Here is a 24,360-nt window from a genome sequence, read left to right on the forward strand (position 1 = left end):
TCTTTTTCCCTGAATAGAAATTTCCATCAACATTACTGGATGCAATAGAAAAGACATTTAGGCCTTCATTTATTGTAGTGACAGCCTACATCTGGTGGTTGTGGCACCTTAAAGACATTTTAAAAGAAGCATGAAGCCGGGCATGGTGGCGCATGCTTGTAATCCCCACGCTTGGGAAGTGGAGACAGGAGGATCACGCAGGTTCGAAGCCAGCCTTGCTGGCTTAAGAGACCCTGTTTCCAAATAAAAATATAAAATAAGTCCGGGAGCATAGCCCGGATGTAGAAGGGCTTCCAGGAACCCCAGTACCACCAAAGGAAAAAAAAAAAAAAAGCATGAATCAGTAAAGAAAGTGAGATGAGATAAAAGAAATCAGCTGGAAGGGTATCCCAACAGGCCATGGTAGTAATAATGGCTTCCTATTACACAGCACTCCCTATATGCTAGAAATCATTTGAACTTCTCTTCATACTGTACGTATTATTGAAATGAAGACCCAGATTGGGATAATAGCAGCAACACGTACCCAGTTGAAAGACAAAGATGGACAGGCCTGTATTCAGCATCACCCACCCAGGCTTTGCAACTTCCTCTCTCTTTTCCCCTAACTTTCCTACTGCCCCTAATCTTTGTTCTCTCGTGCTGGTGCATATGCCCTACAACTCTAATTTGAAAGACGCGCACTTGTGAAATTTGAATGCAGCCCCTAAACCACTATTTGATTAACTGAGTTTCATCTCCCTTTCTTTAGTGCTCTCTGCCCCTTTTAAATATGCATTATTAACTAGGACTAACAAAAATCAGGTGGTTAGCTGTATGGAATTTAGGAGGACTATAGGATGGGATTGGTGCCCAAATCCTACTTTCTCCTTTGTCTTTTCTGGGATCTAAACAGACAGAAGAGCCGGGCATGGTGGCGCACACTTGTAATCCCAGCATTCAGGAGGATGAGACTGGAGGATCGCGGTTTGCGGACAGCTTCAGCTACTTAGTGAGGCCCTCTGCAACTCAGTGAGACCCGGTTTCAAAATAAAGAATAAAAAACAGGGCAGGGGGGTAGCTCGGAGGTCGAATGCCTCTGGGTTCCATCTCCAGACACACAAAAAAATAAATAAATAAACAGAAGATTAGTAACCAAGAAGAAACAAATTTCAACTTTTGATAATAACTAAACAAGTATCTTTCTCATACTCCTCCTTCAAAAAATGTGGGCATAGCTGGGCATAGCCAGATGTCCAAAGAGCTTTGGTTTTGCACAACCTCCATCTCAATGGTCACGTCTTTAGAGCACATTAGAAACCTACTTACCCAAATGTCCATGTGTATAAGGAGTGAGCAGCAGGTCTTCCTTACCCCCCTGCTGCGGGTGGAAGAGAGAGCCTGGGGGAGGTGGGAACTGCTGAGGCAAGTCCCACCTGGTATGCATGTCCTAGAGACCAGAAGTGCAAAAGCGGACATGAAGATGGCTGCAGCCTGGACTAAGCAGTGGTTTCTCCATTAGGTGGCCACAGGAAGAAGAACTCTTGCTCACAGGTTCTATAATCTTGCCCATTAGAGAAGAAGGTCAGGTGAATGCCTAATTCTGCCAATCAGATCTGCAGCTTCTCCTCCTCTGAAGAGGAAAATAAGATGGTGGTAAAGGTTGGAAACTCAGAGACCAAAGTTTATTTTTCACAAAGCTAAGGGAAAAACATGATCTTAGAACAGAAGTGTTCCTCTTTCTCCAAAGGATATTATTTTAGGAAGGTTGAACAAACCTCTACTGACATTTCAGACTCTATTGTCAATAATTTATTCATTATGGTGTTTGATATTTTCTTTTGACTGGGATCTTTTAAGATGACTGTCTCAGAAAAGGGTAACACATACACTATCTAGTACTTTGATAGGAATTGGTTTTGCTTGAGGCTACGTGGGAGGAGTGGGTATTAGCAACAAGATGCTAAGGGGGAAAAAAGCACAAGAGACAAAAAAAGTGGAAGATCCTGAAGGATAATTGTGTCTGCTCCATAATTACACACCTGGTTAGATGTTGACATGTGAATACCATAATTCTCACATGCACTACTAACTGCTAACTCTCTCCATCTGTTGAAAAGGTGACTGCGGGTGAAAATTTGAATGTTAACAATACTCCATTCCCTTGTTTTTCAATAAAAACATGAGATGAGAAATGTGAGAGTTTATGTAAGAGAGACATAGGTATAGAATTTCTTTGCTTACGGGATATGTTAGAGCACCAAAAGAAAGTTAAATTTATATAATTTATCAATTTAAATATAATTGAGGAACAGTGGAAGTGAGACTCAAATGAGCTGAAATTATTTCTGGTGTTGACCAATATCCAAGGATATTTTCTATAAAGGAAAAAAATAACTACATACAATATCATTAGTACCATTCTTTTCTGAATGATTTGGAATAGAATTTATAGCACAGAAAGAGGAAAAAAATAAATCATAGCTTTATGTCACCTTAATTATTTCCATGGGGCTAGGAATCCTTTCATGACAATGTAGGTCTGGGATCTTAGCAAGTGTAGTTATGCTTGATGACCTGACAAGAGCACCTGAAATCTTATGGTTCAATAATGCAGCTCCGCTCTATGAAGACAGAAGACTGAGCTATGTTACAGTGACTTAGGAAACACATGGCAACTTAACAATAGACTGGCATGCTGGCAGGAGAAGTAATTTATTTTCCCTTGTATTCTTTCTACATGATACTACACGGGGAGTCAAATTCATGTCCATGCATGCATCAACCAAGAGAATAGAAATTAATTTGTTTCACCCATAGAAGTTTCAGTCAGTTCATGCTACACTGCTGTGCTTATCTTGGGAACGTTCATCCTCAGAGGCTGTCTCAAAATTCTGCTGTTCTGCTTTTTATATAAAGAAGTCTATTATTTGCTTTGAAATGGGAAAGCTTGTTTTATTAAGTATTCCTTTTACTGTGATTGCATTCTTCAGAATATTAGTCCTGCTAGCCACTTTCAAATCCTCTTTTTATAGTTTGCACTGTGACTTACTAGAGAATCTCTGGATGGGATTTTCTTGGCTGTTTTTCACTTTCTGCCCATATCACATTTCAGTCTTCTGCGGCACTTAGATCTATAGTATGGGCAGGTGGAGCAGTGATTTAAGGACAGAGCAATAGAAATCTTATGCCTTCTTTTTTAAAAAGTCATGGATATGTCTATTCAACTTTGTCTTGGGAAAGCTATTTTTTCCTCTGTTCTGATTTTCTTTTTTATTTATGATCTACATGACCAAGTCACATTAAAAAACATGAAGGCAGATTAAATTTGTCTTCAGAATTTACAATTTCTCCTCATAAATTGAAACCCATTGGTTAGTGATGCTAAGTCACATAGTATTACTGGGCACTTAGGTTTGTGCTGGGGTAAGAAATCTAATGGAGAAAGCTCACAAAGAGACTTGACTCTAAGAACAGACTTCACTTAACTCTAAGAACAGACTTCTTGCTGTGAGTCAACTCTAAAAGGCTGTGTGCCTCCTGCTCCAGGTACAGAGGAGAATATGCTTCTTTCCTAGAAGCTGACTGACATGAAGGAGATGTCCAACTGGTGATGATTTTTTCAAAAGATGAAAAACAGAAACCATGAAGATCTTTTTTAGATGGGGTCGGTGGTAGAGATGGAGGTTAGGTGCTATGAAGCGCCAGTGAGGCTGTAAATAAATAGGAAAGGAGACGACTGCAAAGGAGGACATAAAGGAAATATATAAGATGGACATGACAGTAGGAAGAGAAAAGTTAAGGTAATAGTAACCTTGAGATGGTCAGGCCGTAAAGAATTCATCTGGTATTGGCATTTTCCATTTACAATGGGGACTGAGATTTTTTCAAAAGAGATCTAGAAATCCTAGGCGAGGGTTTCTCAACTTCAGCACTGTTGACCTCATGGGCCAGATAGTCATTTGTTCTGAGATCTATTTACCCTCAGCAGTAACTCACTCATCAATACACCTGATATTGGATTTTTTTCTTTTCTTTTTTTTTTTTTTTTTTTTTGGTGGTACTGGGGTTCCTGGAAGCCCTTCTACCTCCGGGCTACACTCCCAGACCTATTTTTACATTTTTACTTGGAAACAGGGTCTCCTAAGCCAGCGCGCGCAGCTGGCTTCGAACCTGCGCGATCCTCCTGTCTCTGCCTCCCAAGCGCGGGGATTACAAGCGTGCGCCACCGTGCCCGGCGTGATTTTTTTCTTTTTTATATATTAGTTTTCTACTTTCCTATCATCTCCCAAATCAATGCTCAAACTCAAATTTAGTCCAAAGGTTAGTTTGCTTCTGGGGTAACTCAGCTAAAGATAGAGCGATGTTTATGTAGGCTGAAAGAAATTTTAAAATAAAGGTTCATCAACAGAAGAATGGGAAAATAAATTGTAGTGCATGTTATGATAAAAATACTATGCATCATTAAAAATGAACCAACTCTTAAATTCTCATTGCTACATGAATAAATCACATGAGACTTAATTTTAAGCAGGTGTTAGATTTAAAAACACATAATTTATGATTACATTAATATAAATTTTAATATCTAGCAAAATAGCATGTGGTTGTTATGAGATGAATTATGTTCTTCCTTATAAAGAAATGTTGAAGTAATAAGCCTAGACCCTCAGGATGGGATCTTATTTGGGAATAGCGTCCATACAAAGGTAAGCAAGTTAAAATTAGTTCATTAGGGTGGGCCTTAATCCAATACTACTAGTTTCCTTATAAAAAGGGAAAATATGGACACAGAGGCAGAAACACAAAGTCACCCCATGAAGGCAGGCAAGGATTTCCAAGCCAAGGTACACCAAGGGTTGCTGACAATCACCAGAAGCTAGAAGAAAAACATAGGACAGGTGCCCCTCATTGCCCTCAGAGGAGCCAACCCTGCCGACACCTTGCCTTCAGGCAGATCTGTAAGACAATAAAACTTCATCACTTCAAGCCACCAGGCTTGTGGTACTTTGTTAGGACAGTACTAATGACTGGTAGCATATTGGCCAAAGAAGAGTCCTTTCCAGAAGTCACAGCACAAGGCTCTTCCATTATCTTTTCCCAAACACTTTCTCTGTGCATGTTAGGTTCTTATGGAGCATTTTTCACACCTGAGCATCTAAGACATCTAGGTGGAGCTTTGTTCCAGCTGCTCCCTCAGTTGATAGCTGGGAGAAATGCTTCAGTGACTTTGTTCCTGATCAATAGGAAATTACTGACAGCCAGGGATTCATTGTCTCTTCTCTCTTTTGGCTGCATGGTATTTGTAAAAGGTTTTGTCTGCTCCAACCTAAAGATATTGCTTTCTTCACCTCTTACCCTCTGACACAGTCTTTCAAGGAAAGTGCCATTTTCTGTCTTCTCACTTATACCTTTATTTCAGTTTATCAGATTAATTTACAGGCACTTAAGCAAGGCCCCAGTTTAACAATCAGAGCCGTGGTGTTGCTAGTAGCTTTTACAATCATCGTTAGTATTTACAAATGTGAACGCTGCCGTGAAGGCAATATTACCATCACTGAAGGCCTCTTATGAGCCACATTATTGTCTTACCTTAATTGGACTACTCTCTGAGAGGAAAAAAAATAAAGGACTAATTTAATTTTCTCCTGCCATTGACCTATGATTTTTCTAAGGAATAGACTTAACTCATCCTACCAAATGGGTCCTAGGAGGGATAGTCACCTTGGTATTAAAGCTTTCAAATAAATCCACTCGATCCTGGGGTCAGAGTTAATTAGATAATGAGCTACCCTGAGAAACCATCCTCTTGACTTGAGGTCAGAGCAGGCTCCTTCTGAAAATGGACCAGATTTTGAGGCATTAGAGTGACAAGGAACTTGAAATTAGATTTTGGAGACTCTGGCTGTGAGGGTTTTTTTTATTTTGTTTTTGTTTTGTTTTTGTTTTGTTTTTAAGAATTCAGCCATATCTCTGGTTGTTCTTCATTTTCCCCTCTCAGTTTGGGCTCTTTCATGTTACTGCCAGACCAAAGAAAAGTGAAGTGATTTGTTTTGCCATTTCGAATGATGCCTACTCCCTTGCTGAGACCCAACTTGAGAAAGAGCAAACTCCCCATAGATTTCTCACACTAAGGAACTGGTTGCTAGAGAATCATGGTTCCAGTTCACTGGGCCTTAATTTTTTCCCTAGTGAGTCATTTGACCTAGAGTAAACTCTAGAAGCATCAGGACAGCAACAAGATCAATACACTAGGGCCTCAACCGCTCTGCCACTTAAGTCTTAGCATCAGCAGAAAGACCTTACTTTTCCTACCGGCCAGTGTTGTGTTTAGAATTACCGTTCAACCTCGTCATTCTCACATGTGTAATATTTGATAGACATAGTTCACCTTTTTCTTCTAGACGCTCCTTTCCTCCTTTTTTCTTCTAGTGTAAACACAGCAACTCAGTATTCCAAACTAAGGATCAGAGTCTTTTGACTATAGATTTTTGTTTAAAGTTTGTACTATACTCATTTGAAGTACTTTAATGTACATTATGTATTTAAAAGATTTAGACACTATACTGAATTTTACTACCTATTTTACAATTTAACAAAACAAACTTAGTAAAAGGTAGACTTTTATTAAAAAACAAAATTCTGCCAGAAGACTGTTTACTCACTGCCCACTTTTTGAGCACTTGTTAAAATATTTTCAGTATAATTTCCATAATTTATATACTTTAGAAGCTGTTCTGCCTTATTTCATTTAAGTATTCTAACTTTATCATAACTTTATATGTAGCAAAATAATACATATACATAATTTTTACATGAATATGGAACACTTAGAGTGATTTTGCCTCACCATTACCAAGCCAAACGCCTTTCTCACAGGTGTATGCCTTTACTCCTTTGATAATGCCCAGTATTGTCTCTTTCTTTCTTTCTGGAGTACCTCTTGGATGAAAGTTGAAATTCCAAAGAATGGTCCTTTTCCTATTATATTTTCTATTTTCCTTCTGGCATGTTGGTAAAACTTTGAGTTTTCTCATAGTTATCTCTCAGTTCTTATACTGAATTTATATTTCTGTGTCATTTCCAAAAGCTCATTTTTATTCTCTGAACATTCCTATTTGAGACTGTTCTGCACCAATCTCATAGAAGTACTCTCTTTATTTCTCTGAGCACATGAATGTTTTAAAGCCTTTTGTCTTTTGCTCCTTCCTTCATTTTTATTTTCACCGTTTCTCTGCTTTGCTTGTTTCTTTGTCACTTTCAGTTTAGAAATTTACTCAAATGTTTAGTGGTCTTTGATTGTCAACTTATGCTTTTCTTTTAATTATTTGATTTTTGAATAGGTAAAACATCCACATGCTTCAAAATGCAAAAAGTATACAAGGACATTCAGTAAAAAAAAAAATCTCTTTTTACCTTTACTACTCATCCATTCATTCCCTCTTGCTCACATGTAACCACTATTTTTAGGTATTTTTCCAGAGTTTCTTTATGCAGAAAAAATATTTTCCCTATTTACATAAAATATAGCAAATTAAACACCTTACTTTGTATATAGCAATGTGATGTTTAGGATTTTTAATGGCTGCACTACAGGAAATATAGAACACTTTCTCATTTCTTTTCACAGCTATGTAACATTAATTGTCTGCCTAATTTATTGTTAATGACTCCTAATGATGAACAAATGGGTAGTTTTCAATTTTTTTCTATTACAAATAACCTTTCAGTAAACACCATTAAAAAAGTCATCATTCATACATAGGCAAACCTAACTATAAGATTTACAGTCCACAAATTGAAATTACCCAGTCGAAAGTCACATGCATCTCTAATTTTGAAAACCTGTACCACTGTCCTCTGTTTCTGTTAGAGGTGTGTTAATTTATCTACCCCAAAGCAGGGTACAGAGTTCTTGCTTCACTACAGTTTCATTTACAGAATACATGTTACAAAGGCAAAATGGTTTTACTGTGTTTATTAGTTTCCTCTTGCTGCTGTAACAAATTACCACAAACTTGATGGTTTAGAACAAATAAACTTTAGTTAGAAGTCCAAAATGGATCTCACTGAGCTAAAATGTGAAGTATCCATAAAGGCTGCATTCCTTCCTCAAAGCCCTGTAGGGCAACCTATTTACATACCTTTTTCAGCTTTTATTGGCCACCCATGTTCATAGGCACTTTCTTTCTTCAAAACCAGCAATGGTCATTCCAGTCTTCCTCATGTCCGTCACTCTGACATTTACACTTCTGCCTCCTTCCTTCACATTTAAGGCATAGAAGTGCATTGAGTTTATCCATATATATCATAATAATCTCCCTACTTTAATTCAGCCAATTAGCAACCTTAATTCCACCTGTAACCTTACTTTCTCATTGTTGTCTAACATAACATTTCAGGTTCTGAAAGATTTGGAGATCGACAACTTCAAGAGATTATTATTTTGCCTCCTAAAGTTTGCATTTTTCTCTATTGACTGGTATTGAACATATTTTCATTTATTTAAGATAAATATCTGTTCATATCCTCCAAATGTTTTTATATATTTATTCAAATCCTTTATATATGAGAAAGTTGACCATTGTCTTCCATATCAGTTGTAAATTTGTAGTAATGGTTGTCATTTATTATCCTATGTTATGTATGTTTATTGTTTGGAATTTTTAGAAATTTTATAGTTGTATGGCTTCTGTATTTTCAGTAGTAATTAATAAGGATTCTCCCACACCGATATTAATTTTTCCCTCTTATTTTATGTCTAGAACTTTATTATTTTACTTTCACATATAAAACTTTGATTCTTTCAGAACTTATTTTAGCTTAGGTTATGATACAGATCCAAATTCATTTTTTCCAGTTGACTTAAACAGTTGCCTAAAACTGTTTATTAAAGATCCTTCTTCACAAAAGACATCACCTTTATCATGTATGAAATTCTAGCATGAACTGGTCTGTTTATGGACTTGTTAACATCTCTGTTGCTTCTGTACATATTCACGAGTCAGTATCACGTGGCAAGCCCACCCTAACAGTGTACATTTATGCATCACACAGACAGCAGCAACATTCTTCTTCTAAGAGCCAAGACTGGCAATGTGAAATAGAAAGTACACAGTAGACCAGAGTAGGTGACATGAAAATAAGTGATCACAGACACATAGACTTGGTCTGATATCAAATGTAACATCAAGCTTCAGCCACATCTTGAAGATCATTATTCAGTAACAGCCTAGGGTAGCAACTGTCTGTCATTGGAAGGTAGGCAGGTTAACTCAGAAACTGACCTACTAAGTAAACTTTCCCTTCTGAGTTAATGATCTCTCTCTTCAGTCTATTACCTGAGTGTAATGTTTCTAAAACATCTAATAAATGCAGACTAATCCAGACATGGTAGCACACACCTATAATCCTGGTATATGAGAGCCTGAAACAGGAGAATCACAGGTCCAGGTCCACCTTCAGCAATTTAGCAAGACCTTATTTCAAAATTTATTTTTATTTATTTATTTTTTTAGTGGTACTGTGGGTGGAACCCAGAGGCTTTCTACCTCCGGGCTATACTCCCAGACCTATTTTATATTTTATTTGGAAACAGGGTCTCACTAAGTTGCTGAGAGCCTCACTAAGTAGCTGAGGCTGGCTTCGAACCAGTGCAATCCTCCTGTCTCGGCCTCCCAAGCGCAGGGATTACAAGCATCCACCACCATACCTGGCTTATTTCAAAATTTAAAAAATAAAAAAGGGCAGGTGGCGCAGCTTGGAGGTAGAACATTTCTCGGTTCCATCCCTAACACCCCAAAATAAAAATGAAATATAAATGAAAATTAAGATGTAATAAGTTTTACTGCAGAAACTTAAAAAACAAAAGGATCAGGATGTCAACAGACATCAGCAAGAAAGACATCCTCAAAGACACGCTGCTCTTAGGGACTTTCCAGGAGATATAGAAAAGGGATAGTGTTACAAGCAGGACATTTTTGGAGTACTACTGACCCTGGACACTTAGAAACAAACTTTAAAGCATACCTAACCTATATTCCACATACTGTTGGCACCTTTAAACTATCCAAGGATTTGTGTGGATAAAAGTGTACTATAGAGAGAGACACCTGTATATATGTAGTTAGAACAAATATACTCCAAGAAATTAAAACATTAGGGTAGAAAGATTATGAGTGGGTAGGTTTCAATTTTTTCTTTGTAAATCATCTGAACTGTTTTTATCAAAGCATGTTGTATATTTATGAGAAAAAAATCTTTAAAGGAACAAATTTTTCTATTTTTATATCTTCATGAAAATCATTAATATGGGACACATTTTGGTAGCTATCCACAAATCAATATGTAATAAGAATGAGATAGGAAGTTGTACTCAACTCCTATTGCAAAATATTTCAAGGCAAGAATATTTATACACCACACAGAATAACTGTTTATTTGCCAATTCTCCTTACATAATAGACAGCTTTGAAGAGAGCACTGTATTGTACTCATTTTTATCCCTGGCACTTGGCACCCATTAGACACTCAGTAATACTGAGTGAATTTATGAATGAATAAATACTTAGTAGCTTTTGATGTGCAATTTTGTATGGTAACTGATAAATTGTGTCAGCCATGGAATCCCCATTCCCCATTATTTAAGTTTTGCTAAGTGTATAACATAAAGTAACTGACAGATCACAAAGAAGATACCTAACAAGTGTTCTTTTTGTTGTTTTTCTGTTATTCCACATATCACAGCTCCATTCAACCCAAATAAAGGTGCAGATAGCATAGTCAAGTTTGACACGTTTGGAGATGGAATGGGACGATACAATGTGTTCAATTTCCGCTTTGTGGGTGGAAAGTATTCCTACCTGAAGGTTGGTCACTGGGCAGAAACCTTATCACTAGATGTCGACTCTATCCACTGGTCCCGGAATTCAATCCCCACCTCGCAATGCAGTGACCCCTGTGCCCCCAATGAAATGAAGAACATGCAACCAGGGGATGTCTGCTGCTGGATTTGCATTCCCTGTGAGCCCTACGAATACTTGGCTGATGAGTTTACCTGTATGGATTGTGGGCCAGGACAGTGGCCCACGGCAGATCTCTCCAGTTGCTTTGACCTTCCTGAGGACTACATCAAGTGGGAAGATGCCTGGGCCATTGGGCCAGTCAGCATTGCCTGCCTGGGTTTTATGTGTACCTGCACGGTCATAACTGTTTTTATCAAGCACAACAACACGCCCTTGGTCAAAGCATCAGGCCGGGAACTCTGCTACATCTTGTTATTCGGGGTTGGCCTGTCATATTGCATGACATTCTTCTTTATTGCCAAGCCATCACCTGTCATTTGTGCACTGCGCCGGCTCGGGCTGGGGACCTCCTTTGCTGTCTGTTATTCAGCCCTGCTGACCAAGACAAACTGCATCGCCCGCATCTTCGATGGGGTCAAGAATGGCGCTCAGAGGCCAAAATTCATTAGCCCCAGTTCTCAGGTTTTCATCTGCCTGGGTCTGATACTGGTGCAAATTGTAATGGTGTCTGTGTGGCTCATCCTGGAGGCTCCAGGCACCAGGAGGTACACTCTTCCAGAGAAGCGAGAAACGGTCATCTTAAAGTGCAATGTCAGAGATTCCAGCATGCTGATCTCCCTTACCTACGATGTGATCCTGGTGATCTTGTGCACTGTGTATGCCTTCAAAACTAGGAAGTGCCCGGAAAACTTCAATGAAGCCAAGTTCATAGGTTTCACCATGTACACCACCTGCATCATCTGGCTGGCCTTCCTCCCTATATTTTATGTGACATCGAGTGACTACAGAGTAAGTCTTTGCTTTTTCTTTTATTTGTTTTCATTGGCCTCTTCTTTCCTTTGTTCTTTTACTCTTTCAGTGTTTTATTGTATAGAAGCTAAAATAGACTCATTTTTATTTCAGCTTAGGAGTGAGTTGAGTGATTACAAGTGATTACAATAATATGATGAATCTTGATATGATATGTAAAAATCAATTCAGTATGCCTTTTAAAAGCATTTAATTAGAACCTACCTCATTCAGAGCATTGTGCTAGGCACAGAAGGAAAGAAAAATGTGAATGTCATGGTCATTCGAGCAGTTTGTAATCTAGTGGGTAAGAAAATATAATATATTCACACAGATTTTAAATTAAATTGAAAAAACAATTGACAAGAATATAAGATATGATCAAAGAGAACCTAATGAGACTCTTTCAAATTAGGCACAAGAGGACTTAGCTATGATAGAGCCATCTGTAAATTAAAGTACTTAAAATATTAGCTAGGATTACTTTAGAGATATGAAAATTTTATTCATACTTCATTACTTCTCTAAAATAGTTTAAAATATAATGTTAATTTTCTATGCCTTTTCTAAGATTTTAATTATATATACAAATATGCTGAGTAAATAGAGTCCTTAAACTAGTCCAAAATTTTACATATACAACTTATCTAAGTCATTATTTGTAGAGTCTTAGTAACATACAGTTTAAATTTCTGAACTTCCATACAATTACCATGTCTTCTGAATGAAACTTCATCATTCCATCATAATTTCCTAAGTTGTTGAAACCATTCACCATTTAATTTTATGTTAAAAATTCTGATTTTTCATCTAATGGGTGAATATTTTTTTCTCTTCAGGCAATTGGTTTTTATTCTCTATATTTATTAAGTCATTTGAGTTTAAAGTTTTCCAGAGGCATAACAGTTTTCCTGTTACACCAGGACTTCACAAAATAAAATGCCCCCATAGGTTATAATCACCCACAAATTATCTGTTTACCAACAATTCCTACATTGCTGAAATCTAGAAAATTGATCCCAAAAAGAAGACTCAGAAGATATAAAATTTCTTTTGGGTAAGAAAGAAAAAGTTCAAATTATATATGGTACATAATGGTGATTATAGTCAATAACAATATATTGTTTTATTGGAAATCACAAAGAGTAAGATTTTCTAAGTGTCCTCACCACAAAAAAAATGGTAAGTATGTAAGCCAATACATGTTCATTAGGTCGATTTAATCATTTTACAAGGTGTTTATATTTCGAAATATCACATATATGATATTCAATTTTATCAATTAAAACAACTTTTAAAAAAATTCTAAAGCATAGGATCAAGAGACTGGCAAAGCTTAATGTATATAATGTAAATTATTAATAAGCATATGACAAACCTATGAGTTACATTAAAGAGAACAATAAAAATGAATATAAATTCAACATTGTGGCAAAGGTCAAGCATTTTAAAACTAACTTTAAGAATTTTGAAAATCTTTAAGAAGAGGTAACATCAGAACTGGATTAGCAAAATCAAAGGGCAGGAATATAAGAGCTAATTTGAACTATCAGAATTTGAGAATTTAAATGGAGAACTAGTGTGTGTGTGTGTGTGTGTGTGTGTGTGTGTGTGTATGTATATATGTAATATGTATATACATATACATATTTTTTTTATTTTTGGTGGTACTGGGATTCCTGGAAGCCCTTCTACCTCTGGGCTACACTCCCAGACCTATTTTATATTTTTATTTGGAAATAGGGTCTCTTAAGCCAGCGCGGCTGGCTTCGAACCAGAGCGATCCTCCTGTCTCTGCCTCCCAAGTGTGGGGATTACAAGCATGCGCTATCACACCTGGCTTATTTTTATTTTTAATACTTTTATTGGCACATTATAGTCTCATATTTAATGTATTTTCAAACCCTTATCTCTATCTTTGGTCTTCATAGCCACGCTTAGGAGATATGATTTGAGAATTGGGGTTGCAGAATGGTTACAGTGGTAGTTATTTTGCCCTGGACATATGAGTTGAAACCATGCCTTCTCAGAAGAACTTACTTAAAAAAATAGGAGAGCAGAAAATTCAACTTAGGATAAACATAAAATGATAAAATTTTAGTTTTATTGAATTAATTAGCATTTCCTTCTAAATCACAAAAAGACTATTTTTTCCCTTTGCATGAGGGCAATATAGAAGAATAACTGGCTAAATGGAATTAACTGAAGATACTAAGCATGAACTAATTTGAGATTAAGTGAGAAAACAGTTGTTATAATTAAATTGGTGGTACAAACTAAATGTCTGTAGACTCCAACAAAGAGATCATTAAGAGCTTGGCCATACCAGGAATTCGTCTCGAAAGCCTGGGATTTTACCCCATATCTTAGTGGACAAGTACAATTAAAAGAGTGAGAGAATATAGGAAATATTCCTGACAGGACAGGAATGATCCAACCAGAAGGTGGTCATGTTGTTCTCACTCAATTGGAAAATGGGTTAGTAGGAAGGTGGGTTTATTGAGAAATGAATGGACTTTGTCACCATGGCCAGATTATAGCAGCAGACGAATTCATTTATATGATGTCTCCGGAATTTGAAGTCTTGAGATTTCTAAATTTCCCTTGCTTTCTTTTGGTTGGTTGGGCACTTAGCCAAAGTGACACTGTGAAAGGTAACAAGGAGATGAAAGGCACAAACCCTGATCAACTCACTCTGTTGGGTGCTGTGCTACATGAGATCACTTATCCTCATTAACACCCTGCAAAGCAAACATTATTATCCATCAGAGATATGGGTAAACAAACTCAGAGGATAATTAGCTTCCCAGGTGGCACAGTTAAGAAATAACAGGAGTTTTTTCTAATCTAAATCTGCCTTGGATACTGTACCACAAATGTATCTAGCCTAAACATGGAGGACAGATATGATGGAGTTGAGTCTAGAACAAGGAGGAGGAATTGAAATATTGCAGGCATCCAAGACAGAGCAAGCAGGAACTTAAGTCAGCATCCAAAAATTCAAAGGGTCTTTGAGAAAATTCCCAGATCATCTCCTGCTATATCTCAACCAAACTTTCTCATATAGTTTAGGAATCAAACATGGAGTCATCAGAAATCCAATACATGCTTTATATTGTGTAAACAAAATCTAGGCCATTTATGTGTGAAAAAAAAATGATCCATAAAGGAATTCATTCATAGTAATTATTGAGGGTTTTGTTTACTCACATCTTCTGAAAGTATTTTTATAAACCTTAGAGGCAGCCTCTATCAATAGATAAGTCCTTCCACTTTTGTAAATTTTAGTCTAGTAGGGAGGGAAAGGAGAATGGCAACGAAAACTAAATAATGAATGAGGGAATGAAAAATGCAGACTGATTCATACATCAGTGTGCATTATAATGGAACAAAAAAGTTTACTGAAGGGAGTTATTACAGTGCATCTCAAACATGCGAGTACAGATCACTTGGAGATCTTGTTGAAATAAAGATTCTGATTAAGAAGGGATGGGGGCCACGAATTTGGATATCTAGTAAGCTCCTGGGAAATAGAAATGCTACTAGACAAAGAGCCATACTTTTAGTATCAAGATAGTAGATTGTTACTGGAGTTGAGGCAGGTGAAACACTTTACCTATAGTAGGCAGACACCTTGGAGGTTACTTTAAAAGGTCAACAAAGATTCAAATACTTAGAGCAAAATTCCAACTTTCTCATTCTATTTTTATTTGTGTGTGGGGGTGGTACTGGGGCTTGAACCCAGGGTCATTCTACCTCTAATCTACACCACTAACCCTTTTTATTTTTTGTTTGGAAACAGTGTCTTGCTTAGTTGCTCAGAATCTCACTATGTTGTTGAGACTAGCCTGGAACCTACAAGCCTCCTGTCTCACCCTCTCAAGTACTGAGATTACAGGTATAATGTTGACTATTTTGAAGATTTAAAAAATAAGTCAAATCTCAAGTTGTTTTGAAAAATGCTTGTCGCCCCTACTTTGCTAGTAAAGGATGGAAAGCAGCCAGCCATTGGAAGTCTACATGATAGGCAGAAGAAAGAGCAAGTTCAAATACTCTTATGCAGATATTTTTATATAAGAAAGGCATATGTGGCTACAATTTCATGAATAGTGATTTAATATGAGACACAGGCAGGGAAGTTAGATCCTATGGGACTTTATAGGCCATAGCAATGCATTTAAGTTTTATTTTATATAGAAAATGAAACCACTGAAAGATTTTAAAGCAGAGGTGATTAAGAGCTTACATTTTAAGTGAAATACATTAAACAGCTATAAAGACTCTTTGATTATATGACAGAAAAGAAAAGGCAGAAATAGGGAGACTGGTTAAGTGGCTTTGGTAGGATAGAGCTTTTGGCAGCTACCGTAGTATGTTAACAATGGAGATGGTTAGAAGTGGAGATAGAACCTGTCAAGAATTGTGAAAGGTTTTTACCCTGCTAGAAATCTACCAGACTAGCCTGCCACATATTTCCAGGGATGCTGGCAGAAGACATGAGACTCCTGATCCAGAGACAAAAGACTTTATCATTCACAGTCATGGCAGTAGCCATAGTATCAGCAAATCTGTATACATTCCCCAACTCCCACTTTCCACAAAGTAATGCAGAGTGGATGAGGTGACACCTGCTTCAACAGTCATCAAGACAGCATCAATACTATGGATTTTTTATCTTGCATTAGGACTGAATACACCATTGCACAGCACTGTGATTGATCCCACTCTTATTTAAAATATTCATGTTGGGCTCATTGTGTGATTTAGCATTAATTTTTATTTTTTATTTTTATTTATTTTATTTTTTAATTTTGATTTTATTATTAATTTTTTTGGTGGTACTGGGGTTCCTGGAAACCCTTCTACCTCCAGGCTACACTCCCAGACCTATTTTATACTTTTTATTTGGAAACATGGTCTCCTAAGCCAGCACAGCTGGCTTCGAACTTGCACAATCCTCCTGTCTCAGCCTCCCAAGTGCGGGAATTACAAGTGTGAGCCAGCATGCCCAGCTAGCATTAATTTTTATTTTAAAAATTGCATTAAAATATTATCTTTAGTATTGAATTTGTGGTGTCCCCTTAGATTTACATCTGAAACAAATGCCTCACATGATATACTCTTGTCTCAGCCCAGCCTTCCCAAAAGCAGGTCTAGTAGGAGTGTGATTCAGGTATCTATAACATGGCACAAATATTTGAATTTCTTCCCTCTCTAAAGTTTCCCAACATACTTGATCTGATGCATGTAGACTTTAACCATTGTTGGGCACAGAAAAGCCTTGGTCCTAGCTGTAAATATCTTCCCCCTATAGCAGCTAAAATCAGTGGAATCAAGTGGATAGTGAAAGTAGAATTCCATACTGTGGAGGACAGCTCCATGTCAGTAATCAAGACACATTTGCTTTAAGTTTGAAGTGCTCAGCAGCTACTTGCAGCTCTGCCAAATAAAAGTCCAATGTTTTTGTGCACCCAAAAGCCTATACTAGATGACAAGATCATCACTATTACTATTCATTTCACCTTTGGCAATCCATTGACTCTAGAGCTAATCATTTTCTGTCTGGGGCTTATAGCTCCTGCACTTAAACTAACTTCGTCTTGGCTCATCCAGCAGTAACTTTTTAAAAAGATATCCATCTTCATCCAGGGCATTTGCTATATTATCATGATAATAGCTCTCAGGGGCATGCCTGGTTTTAACATAAGGGCTGGGGAAGTTTTCCAGAGCTGTTGTCGATTGCAAGAATTTATTTAGCTTACTTTGCACCCATTTCTCACTCTTTAACGGAGCACTTTTGTCAGCATTGTAAACACAATCCAAATGAGTAAGAGCCCAAATACTAATTGGTGCTTCATCTGTGATTTTCCAGAGTTTCTCTGTCTTAGAGTAGTCTCTTCAGGAAGACCAAAACTCCTTTCTTTTTGTCACCAAGTTTCAGTGCAAAACTCTGAGATCTTTGACTGCCATCTTGGAATGGATCTAAGTTTGCCCCAAGAAGCTACAACAGATGATGAGCCCCAGGAAGGCCCAGAATACCCATTATTTCATAACAAGCACCATGTGTCCTGCTCCTTCTGCTTTCCAAGGAAGCTAGCCAGAGCTTAAAAATTTCACTGGGTTTCTGCCTTCTCAGGCTCGGTATAGTTGTGTATCTCTCTAAATTTCATATGAAAGGGAGTGGGACTTTCTGCCCATTCAGGACAAATTTTGGTACTAGTTGCTAGAATCAGGCAGACCTGAATCCTGTTGGGGAAGAAATATACTCTACCCTCTCTCCAGGAGAAGAGTTGGTGACAATCAGGCCACACAGCCAGCAGCTCTCTTTGAACTTATTTTCTATTACTTAGCCTTCCAACTCCTCCCCAAAAATTCATCATGAATAGCCAGTAGAGCAGAACATTATTTATTCCTGGTTGACCATACAATTTTGTCAGCATGTTTACTACTAATTCTCATGAGCTTTCCTCAAATCCTATCAATCAGCCTTTGAGGCCTTCACACTTCCTTTAAAAAAATATGCTGTGTGCATGTGTGTTCCTGTCACTGTGAACTTCATTTTGATGTAAGATTTTAATGCACCAATAAAAGTATATGTTTTTTAAAAAGCCACGTCTCTGTTGGCATTTCATTCTCATTGCTGAAACTGTCAAAGACCATAATGTCTAAGGTTTTATTCTACTTAGAATGTGACAAATTAGCCTGTCCCAGTTTTATTGATGCCAACAAAAAAAAGGCCTTTGTGATTCACAGCAGAAACAGCGGCCAGTGTCAGCATTTGCATGGTCTCTGAGTTCTGCTTGTCACGGAGATGGTATACTGGCCCTTTGCTTTAGAGGTAGGCACTATATCTTCTAAAGCTCCTTGCTATACAAATATCCTTGTAAAGGAAGTTTAGAACACAGGCATGGTGGTGCACATTTGTAATCCCAGCATTTGGGAGGATGAGACAGGAGGATTGCACATATTTGAAGCCAGCTCAGTTACTTAATGAGGCCCTTTACAACTCAGTGAGACCCTGTTTCAAAATAAAGAATAAAAAATAGGACTGGGGGTGTCACTTGGAGGTAGAATGCCCCTGGGTTTCATCCCCAGTACCACACACACGCAGCTTTAGTTCTGCCTCCTTTTATTCCTTTGGCATTTAGTGAGGGTGATCATTCCCCACCTCTGGAAGGAAACTCCAGTGGACTTACTCAAATACTAAGATCTGTGAATTTGAGCTCTTTGGAAACAGAAGTCCTATTATCATTTTCTATTGGAAATCATCTCCATTAATAAAATATCTAGACCAGTTTAATTGTCAGAACCATATCTGACCATGAAATTTCATTTCCTCCTGAGGTCTGACCTGCCTTGGGACTGAAAGTATCATTTCTTGTTGATTAATGGTTGATTTACTTGCTTTTTCTCCCAAATCCACCAGCTATTGTTTCTTTCCTCAGCCCTAATTAAAGAGTAGTAAGAAGCTGTGTGTGGTACTGCATGCTATATTCCCAGCAGTCAGGAGTCTGAGATAGGAGGATACCAGATTTGAGGCCAGTCTCAGTAAGTGAAACCTTGTTTGATAATAAAATAAAAATATCTTGGAGGTAGATAGCTCAGAGGTTGATAGCTCAGAGGTAGACTGCCCCTGAGTTCAAACTCTAGTATGAATGAATGAATGAATGAATGAATGAATGGAAAAAGGACAGTTTTTATGTGGTTGGGTGGCTTTATGATCTCTAAGTTCACAGCTGGTTAATGATACATCCTTGGATGGCTATAAGATGATTAAAGGAAGTTTTCTTGTGACCTAAAGTTTCTTCATGGCCTTTTTCTCTTGTAGGTACTTGAGAGAGTTGGCTGGCAACCTCTAGTCTGAGTTGCCTCTTGTGACTCTTTTTTCAGTTTTAAGGAATCCAGCTATCTCTCCCAGACTCTTTCTGTGAAAGCCTCCAGGTTCTTCCACAATGTCCCTGGACTACCCAGATGGCTCTGAGTAGCACTATCAGCATCCACATCTGCATACCACTCAAGTACCCTTTGCTCCACTAAATTCATGGAGTTAAGGACTAGCTCAATAGAGCAGCAAGGCCCTGTGCACGGCCACTGCAGTCATCAGTGTTTTCTCACCTTCTAGATTTCCAAAGAAGGAATCAGGCCCTAATCCAAGGCCTCTTCCTCCTTTAGAGGTATCAGGTACTTCCTGGGAATGGCCACAGTGAAGCACTCTTCACTAGGCTTTATGTGAGGGCACAGAATTCATATTTTCCCCAAGATCTCTTTCTAAAAGCCTCTTCTTTCCTTATAATATCCTTTTTATGCTTAAGATGGAACCAGGGCTTCATGTGTGTCAGGCAAACATTATACCACTGAGCTATACCTCTTGTGAGAATTTTGAACAGTTACAGATATGTTTTTGGAATAAAGTTTTCATTGGAAATTTGAATATTTGAATTTTTCTCTTCTGCACGATATATGCTATCTCTCATAATTGTTTCTCAATCAAAACAGAGGCAGAAAGAAAACAGTTCTAGCCCCCTTATTTCATATATATGTAAAAATTTCCAAATTATCCCAGATGTATCAAGGCTTTCACATCATAGAATTTTTTTTTATTTATTTATTTATTTTTTTTTATATATAACAATTTTTTTTATTGAACATAAATAGTATACATTTACACTATATTTGGTGCCCTCCCCCCCGCCCACATTTCCCCCCACACACACACCAATGGTTGTCCATGTTAACCATGTCTTATTCATAATTTTACACATGTTCAAGTGTAGACCCTTATTAATCGAGACCGGCCTTCCTCCTCTCCTATCTTACCATCCAAACTTAGCTAGTATTTCCCCTTCAATATCTGGAGTCCCTCTGGTATTCTTTGTGTTTCCTAGTTTGGGCATATTAGAGGAAACATATGTATCTTCTTCTTCTGTGCTTGGCTGATCTCACTTAACATAATGTTCTCCAGGGCTTTCCATCTTCTTTCAAATGATATAATTTTGTTCTTCTTTATGGCTGAATAGAATTCCATTGTGTGTATTTCCCATAGTTTTGCTATCCATTCATCTGTTGATGGTGATCTGGGTTGGTTCCATATTTTGGCTATTACAAATTGTGCTGCTATGAACATAGGTATGCATATGTTGCTGTAGTTCTCTGAATTCAACTCCTTTGGAAAGATACCCAGGAGTGGTATAGCTGGATCATATGGTGGATCTATTCCCACCTTTCTTAGGAATCTCCACACAGATCTCCATAGTGGTTGAACTAGTTTGCATTCCCACCAACAGTGTAAAAGAGTTCCTCTTTCCCCACATCCTCGCCAGCATTTGTTGTTATTTGATTTCTTTATGCTTGCTACTCTGACTGGGGTTAGATGGAATCTCAGTGTAGTTTTGATTTGCATCTCCCTGATGGCCAGTGATGAAGAACATCTTTTCATGTATCTATTAGCCCTTTGTATCTCTTCTTTTGTGAAGTGTCTATTTAGTTCATTTGCCCATTTCTTGATTGGGTTGTTTGTTTTGCTAGTGTAGAGTCTTTTGAGCTCTTTGTATACTCTGGATATTAGCCCCCTATCAGAATGGTGGCTGGTAAAGATCCTTTCCCATTCTGTAGGCTTCCTCTTTAGGTTATTGATAGTTTCCTTTGATGAGAAGAAACTTTTTAGTTTGATGTTATCCCACTTGTTTATTCTTGCTTTAATTTCCTGAGCTTTGGAGGTTTTGTTGAGAAAGTTACTGCCTGTGCCAATATGTTGTAGTGTTGAACCTATGCTTTCCTCTACTAGCTTCACAGTCTCAGGTCTAATTTCTAAGTCTTTGATCCATCTTGAGTTGATTCCTGTGTTTGGTGAGATATAGGGGTTTAGATTCATCTTTTTACAAATGGTTAGCCAGTTCTCCCAGCACCACTTGTTGAAAAGGCTGTCTTTTCTCCAGCGTATGTGTTTGGCCCCTTTGTCAAAGATTAATTGACTAAAGATGTGTGGGTTTGTTTCTGTATCTTCTATTCTAATCCACTGGTCAGTATATCTGTTTTTGTGCCAGTACCATGCTGTTTTTACTACTATTGCTCTATAGTATAGTTTGAAGTCTGGGATTGTAATGCCTCCTGCGTGTTTCTTGTTATTGAGAATTGCTTTGGCTATTCTAGGTCTTTTCTTTCTCCATATGAAATTCATGATTGATTTTTCTAGGTCTCTGAAGAATGTCACTGGTATTTTAATGGGAATTGCATTGAACCTATAGATCAGTTTTGGCAGAATGGCCATTTTGATGATATTTATTCTGCCTATCCATGAGCACGGGAGATCTTTCCATCTTCCAAGGTCTTCTTCAATTTCTTTCTTTAATGTTTTATAGTTTTTGTTGTAGAGGTCTTTTACATCTTGGGTTAGGTTTATTCCTAGGTATTTTATTGGTTTTGAGGTTATAGTGAATGGAATTGTTGTTTTTGTTTCTTTCATTGTGGATTTGTTGTTGGCATAAAGAAAGGCCACTGATTTCTTTAGGTTGATTTTGTAACCTGCGACTTTGCTGAATTTGTCAATCAGCTCCAGAAGTCTTTTGGTTGAGTTCTTTGGGTCTTCCAGATAAAGGATCATGTCATCTGCGAATAAGGATAATTTTAATTCCTCTCTTCCTATGTGAATTCCTTTGATTTCCTTCTCTTGTCTGATTGCTGCAGCAAGAGTCTCAAGGACTATATTGAAAAGGAGTGGTGATAGAGGGCATCCTTGTCTTGTTCCTGACTGTAGAGGAAATTCTTGCAGTTTTTCCCCATTCAATATAATGTTGGCTTTGGGTTTGCAGTATATTGCCTTAATGATGTTGAAGTACTTTCCTTCTATCCCAATTTTTTGCAGTGTTTTTAACATAAATGGGTGTTGGATTTTGTCGAATGCTTTTTCAGCATCTATTGCTATGATGATGTGGTTTTTGTTCTTGGTTCTATTTATGTGGTGAATAACATGTATTGATTTGCGTATGTTGAACCAGCCTTGTTTTTCTGGGATGAAACCGACTTGGTCATGATGTATTATTTTCTTGATATAGTTTTGAATGCGTATAGCTAGTATTTTGTTTAGAATTTTTGCATCTATGTTCATTAAGGATATTGGTCTGTAGTTTTCCTTTCTTGAGGTATCTTTATTTGGTTTGGGGATTAATGTGATACTGGCCTCATAGAAGGAATTTGGAAGAGTTCCATCTCTTTCAATTTCCCGGAACATGTTATGCAGTATTGGTATTAGTTGTTCACTGAAGGTTTTGTAGAATTCAGCTGGGAACCCATCTGGGCCTGGGCTTTTCTTTGGTGGAAGAATTTTTATTGCCATTTCTATTTCTTTGGTTGTTATTGGTTGGTTTAGGCTTGCTATGTCCTCTTGGCTAAGTGTAGGAAGGTTAACTGTGCTTAGAAATCTATCAATTTCTTCCAGGTTTTCAAGTCTATTGGAGTATAAATTTTTAAAGTAGTTTCTGATAATATTTTGAATTTCTTCACTATCTGTGGTGATATCTCCTTTTTCATTTCTAATTTTGATAATTTGAGTTGATTCTCTTTTTCTTTTGGTTAGGTTGGCCAGGGGTTTATCAATTCTATTAATCTTTTCAAAGAACCAACTTTTTGTTTTATTGATTCTCTGAATTGTTTTTTTGTTCTCTATTTCATTTATTTCTGCTCTAATTTTGATGATTTCTTGCCTTCTGCTGGCTTTGGGAATAGACTGTTGCAGAATTTCTAGATCCTTGAGCTGTGTCATTAGGTTCTTTACTTGGTGGTTCTCCGTCCTTTTTATGTGGGCACTCAATGCAATAAACTTTCCTCTTAGTACTGCCTTCATGGTGTCCCATAGGTTTTGGTAGGTTGTGTCTCTGTTTTCGTTTGTTTCCATAAATTTCTTTATTTCTTCCCTAATTTCTGCTCTTACCCATTCGTCATTCAATAGTGTATCATTCATTCTCCATGAATTTGAATACTTTCTTTCGAGTTTCCTGTTGTTGATTTCTACTTTTATTCCGTTGTGGTCTGAAAAGATGCAAGGAATTATATTACATTTTTTGAATTTGCTGGTATTTTCTTTGTGTCCCAGGATGTGATCAATTTTGGAGAAGGTTCCATGGGCTGCTGAGAAGAAAGTGTATTCTGTAGTTCCTGGTTGAAATACTCTGAAAATGTCTATTAGGTCCAATTGGTTTATGGTTTCCCTTAGTTCTAAAACGTCTTTACTCATCTTTTGCCTTGAAGATCGATCCAGTGGTGTGAGAGGCGTATTAAAGTCTCCCAGAATTATTGTATTTGGGTCTACTTGGGATCTTATGTCCAGAAGGGTTTGTTTTACAAATGTGGTTGCACCCATATTTGGGGCATAAATATTTACTATCATTATATCTTCTTGCTATAGTGTTCCTTTTAGTAAAAGGAGGTGCCCTGATTTGTCTCTTTTGATGTGTTTTAGTTTAAAGTCTGTTTTGTTGGATATTAGGGTTGCTACCCCTGCTCTTTTTTGGTCACTGGTGGCATGGTATATCTTTTTCCATCCTTTCACCTTCAGCCTGTGAATGTCTTTGGC

The 24,360-nt window shown here is 37.5% G+C and overlaps 1 protein-coding gene across 1 annotated transcript in view; it reads left to right on the plus strand.

Annotated features, from left to right (window-relative positions):
• The window catches only part of GRM3 (glutamate metabotropic receptor 3), a gene marked incomplete at both ends in the record, with an annotated part of 94,127 nt that overhangs the window by 51,438 nt on the left and 18,329 nt on the right, over nt 1-24,360 (plus strand). Inside the window, one exon of the mRNA XM_080701784.1 lies at nt 10,726-11,792. Within this exon, the coding sequence (XP_080557910.1) occupies nt 10,726-11,792 (1,067 nt within the window). The remainder of the gene's footprint in view (nt 1-10,725; nt 11,793-24,360) is intronic.

The sequence above is a fragment of the Muscardinus avellanarius genome (assembly GCF_963383645.1).
Source record: "Muscardinus avellanarius genome assembly, chromosome: 9".
NCBI classification, from domain to species: Eukaryota; Metazoa; Chordata; class Mammalia; order Rodentia; family Gliridae; genus Muscardinus; species Muscardinus avellanarius.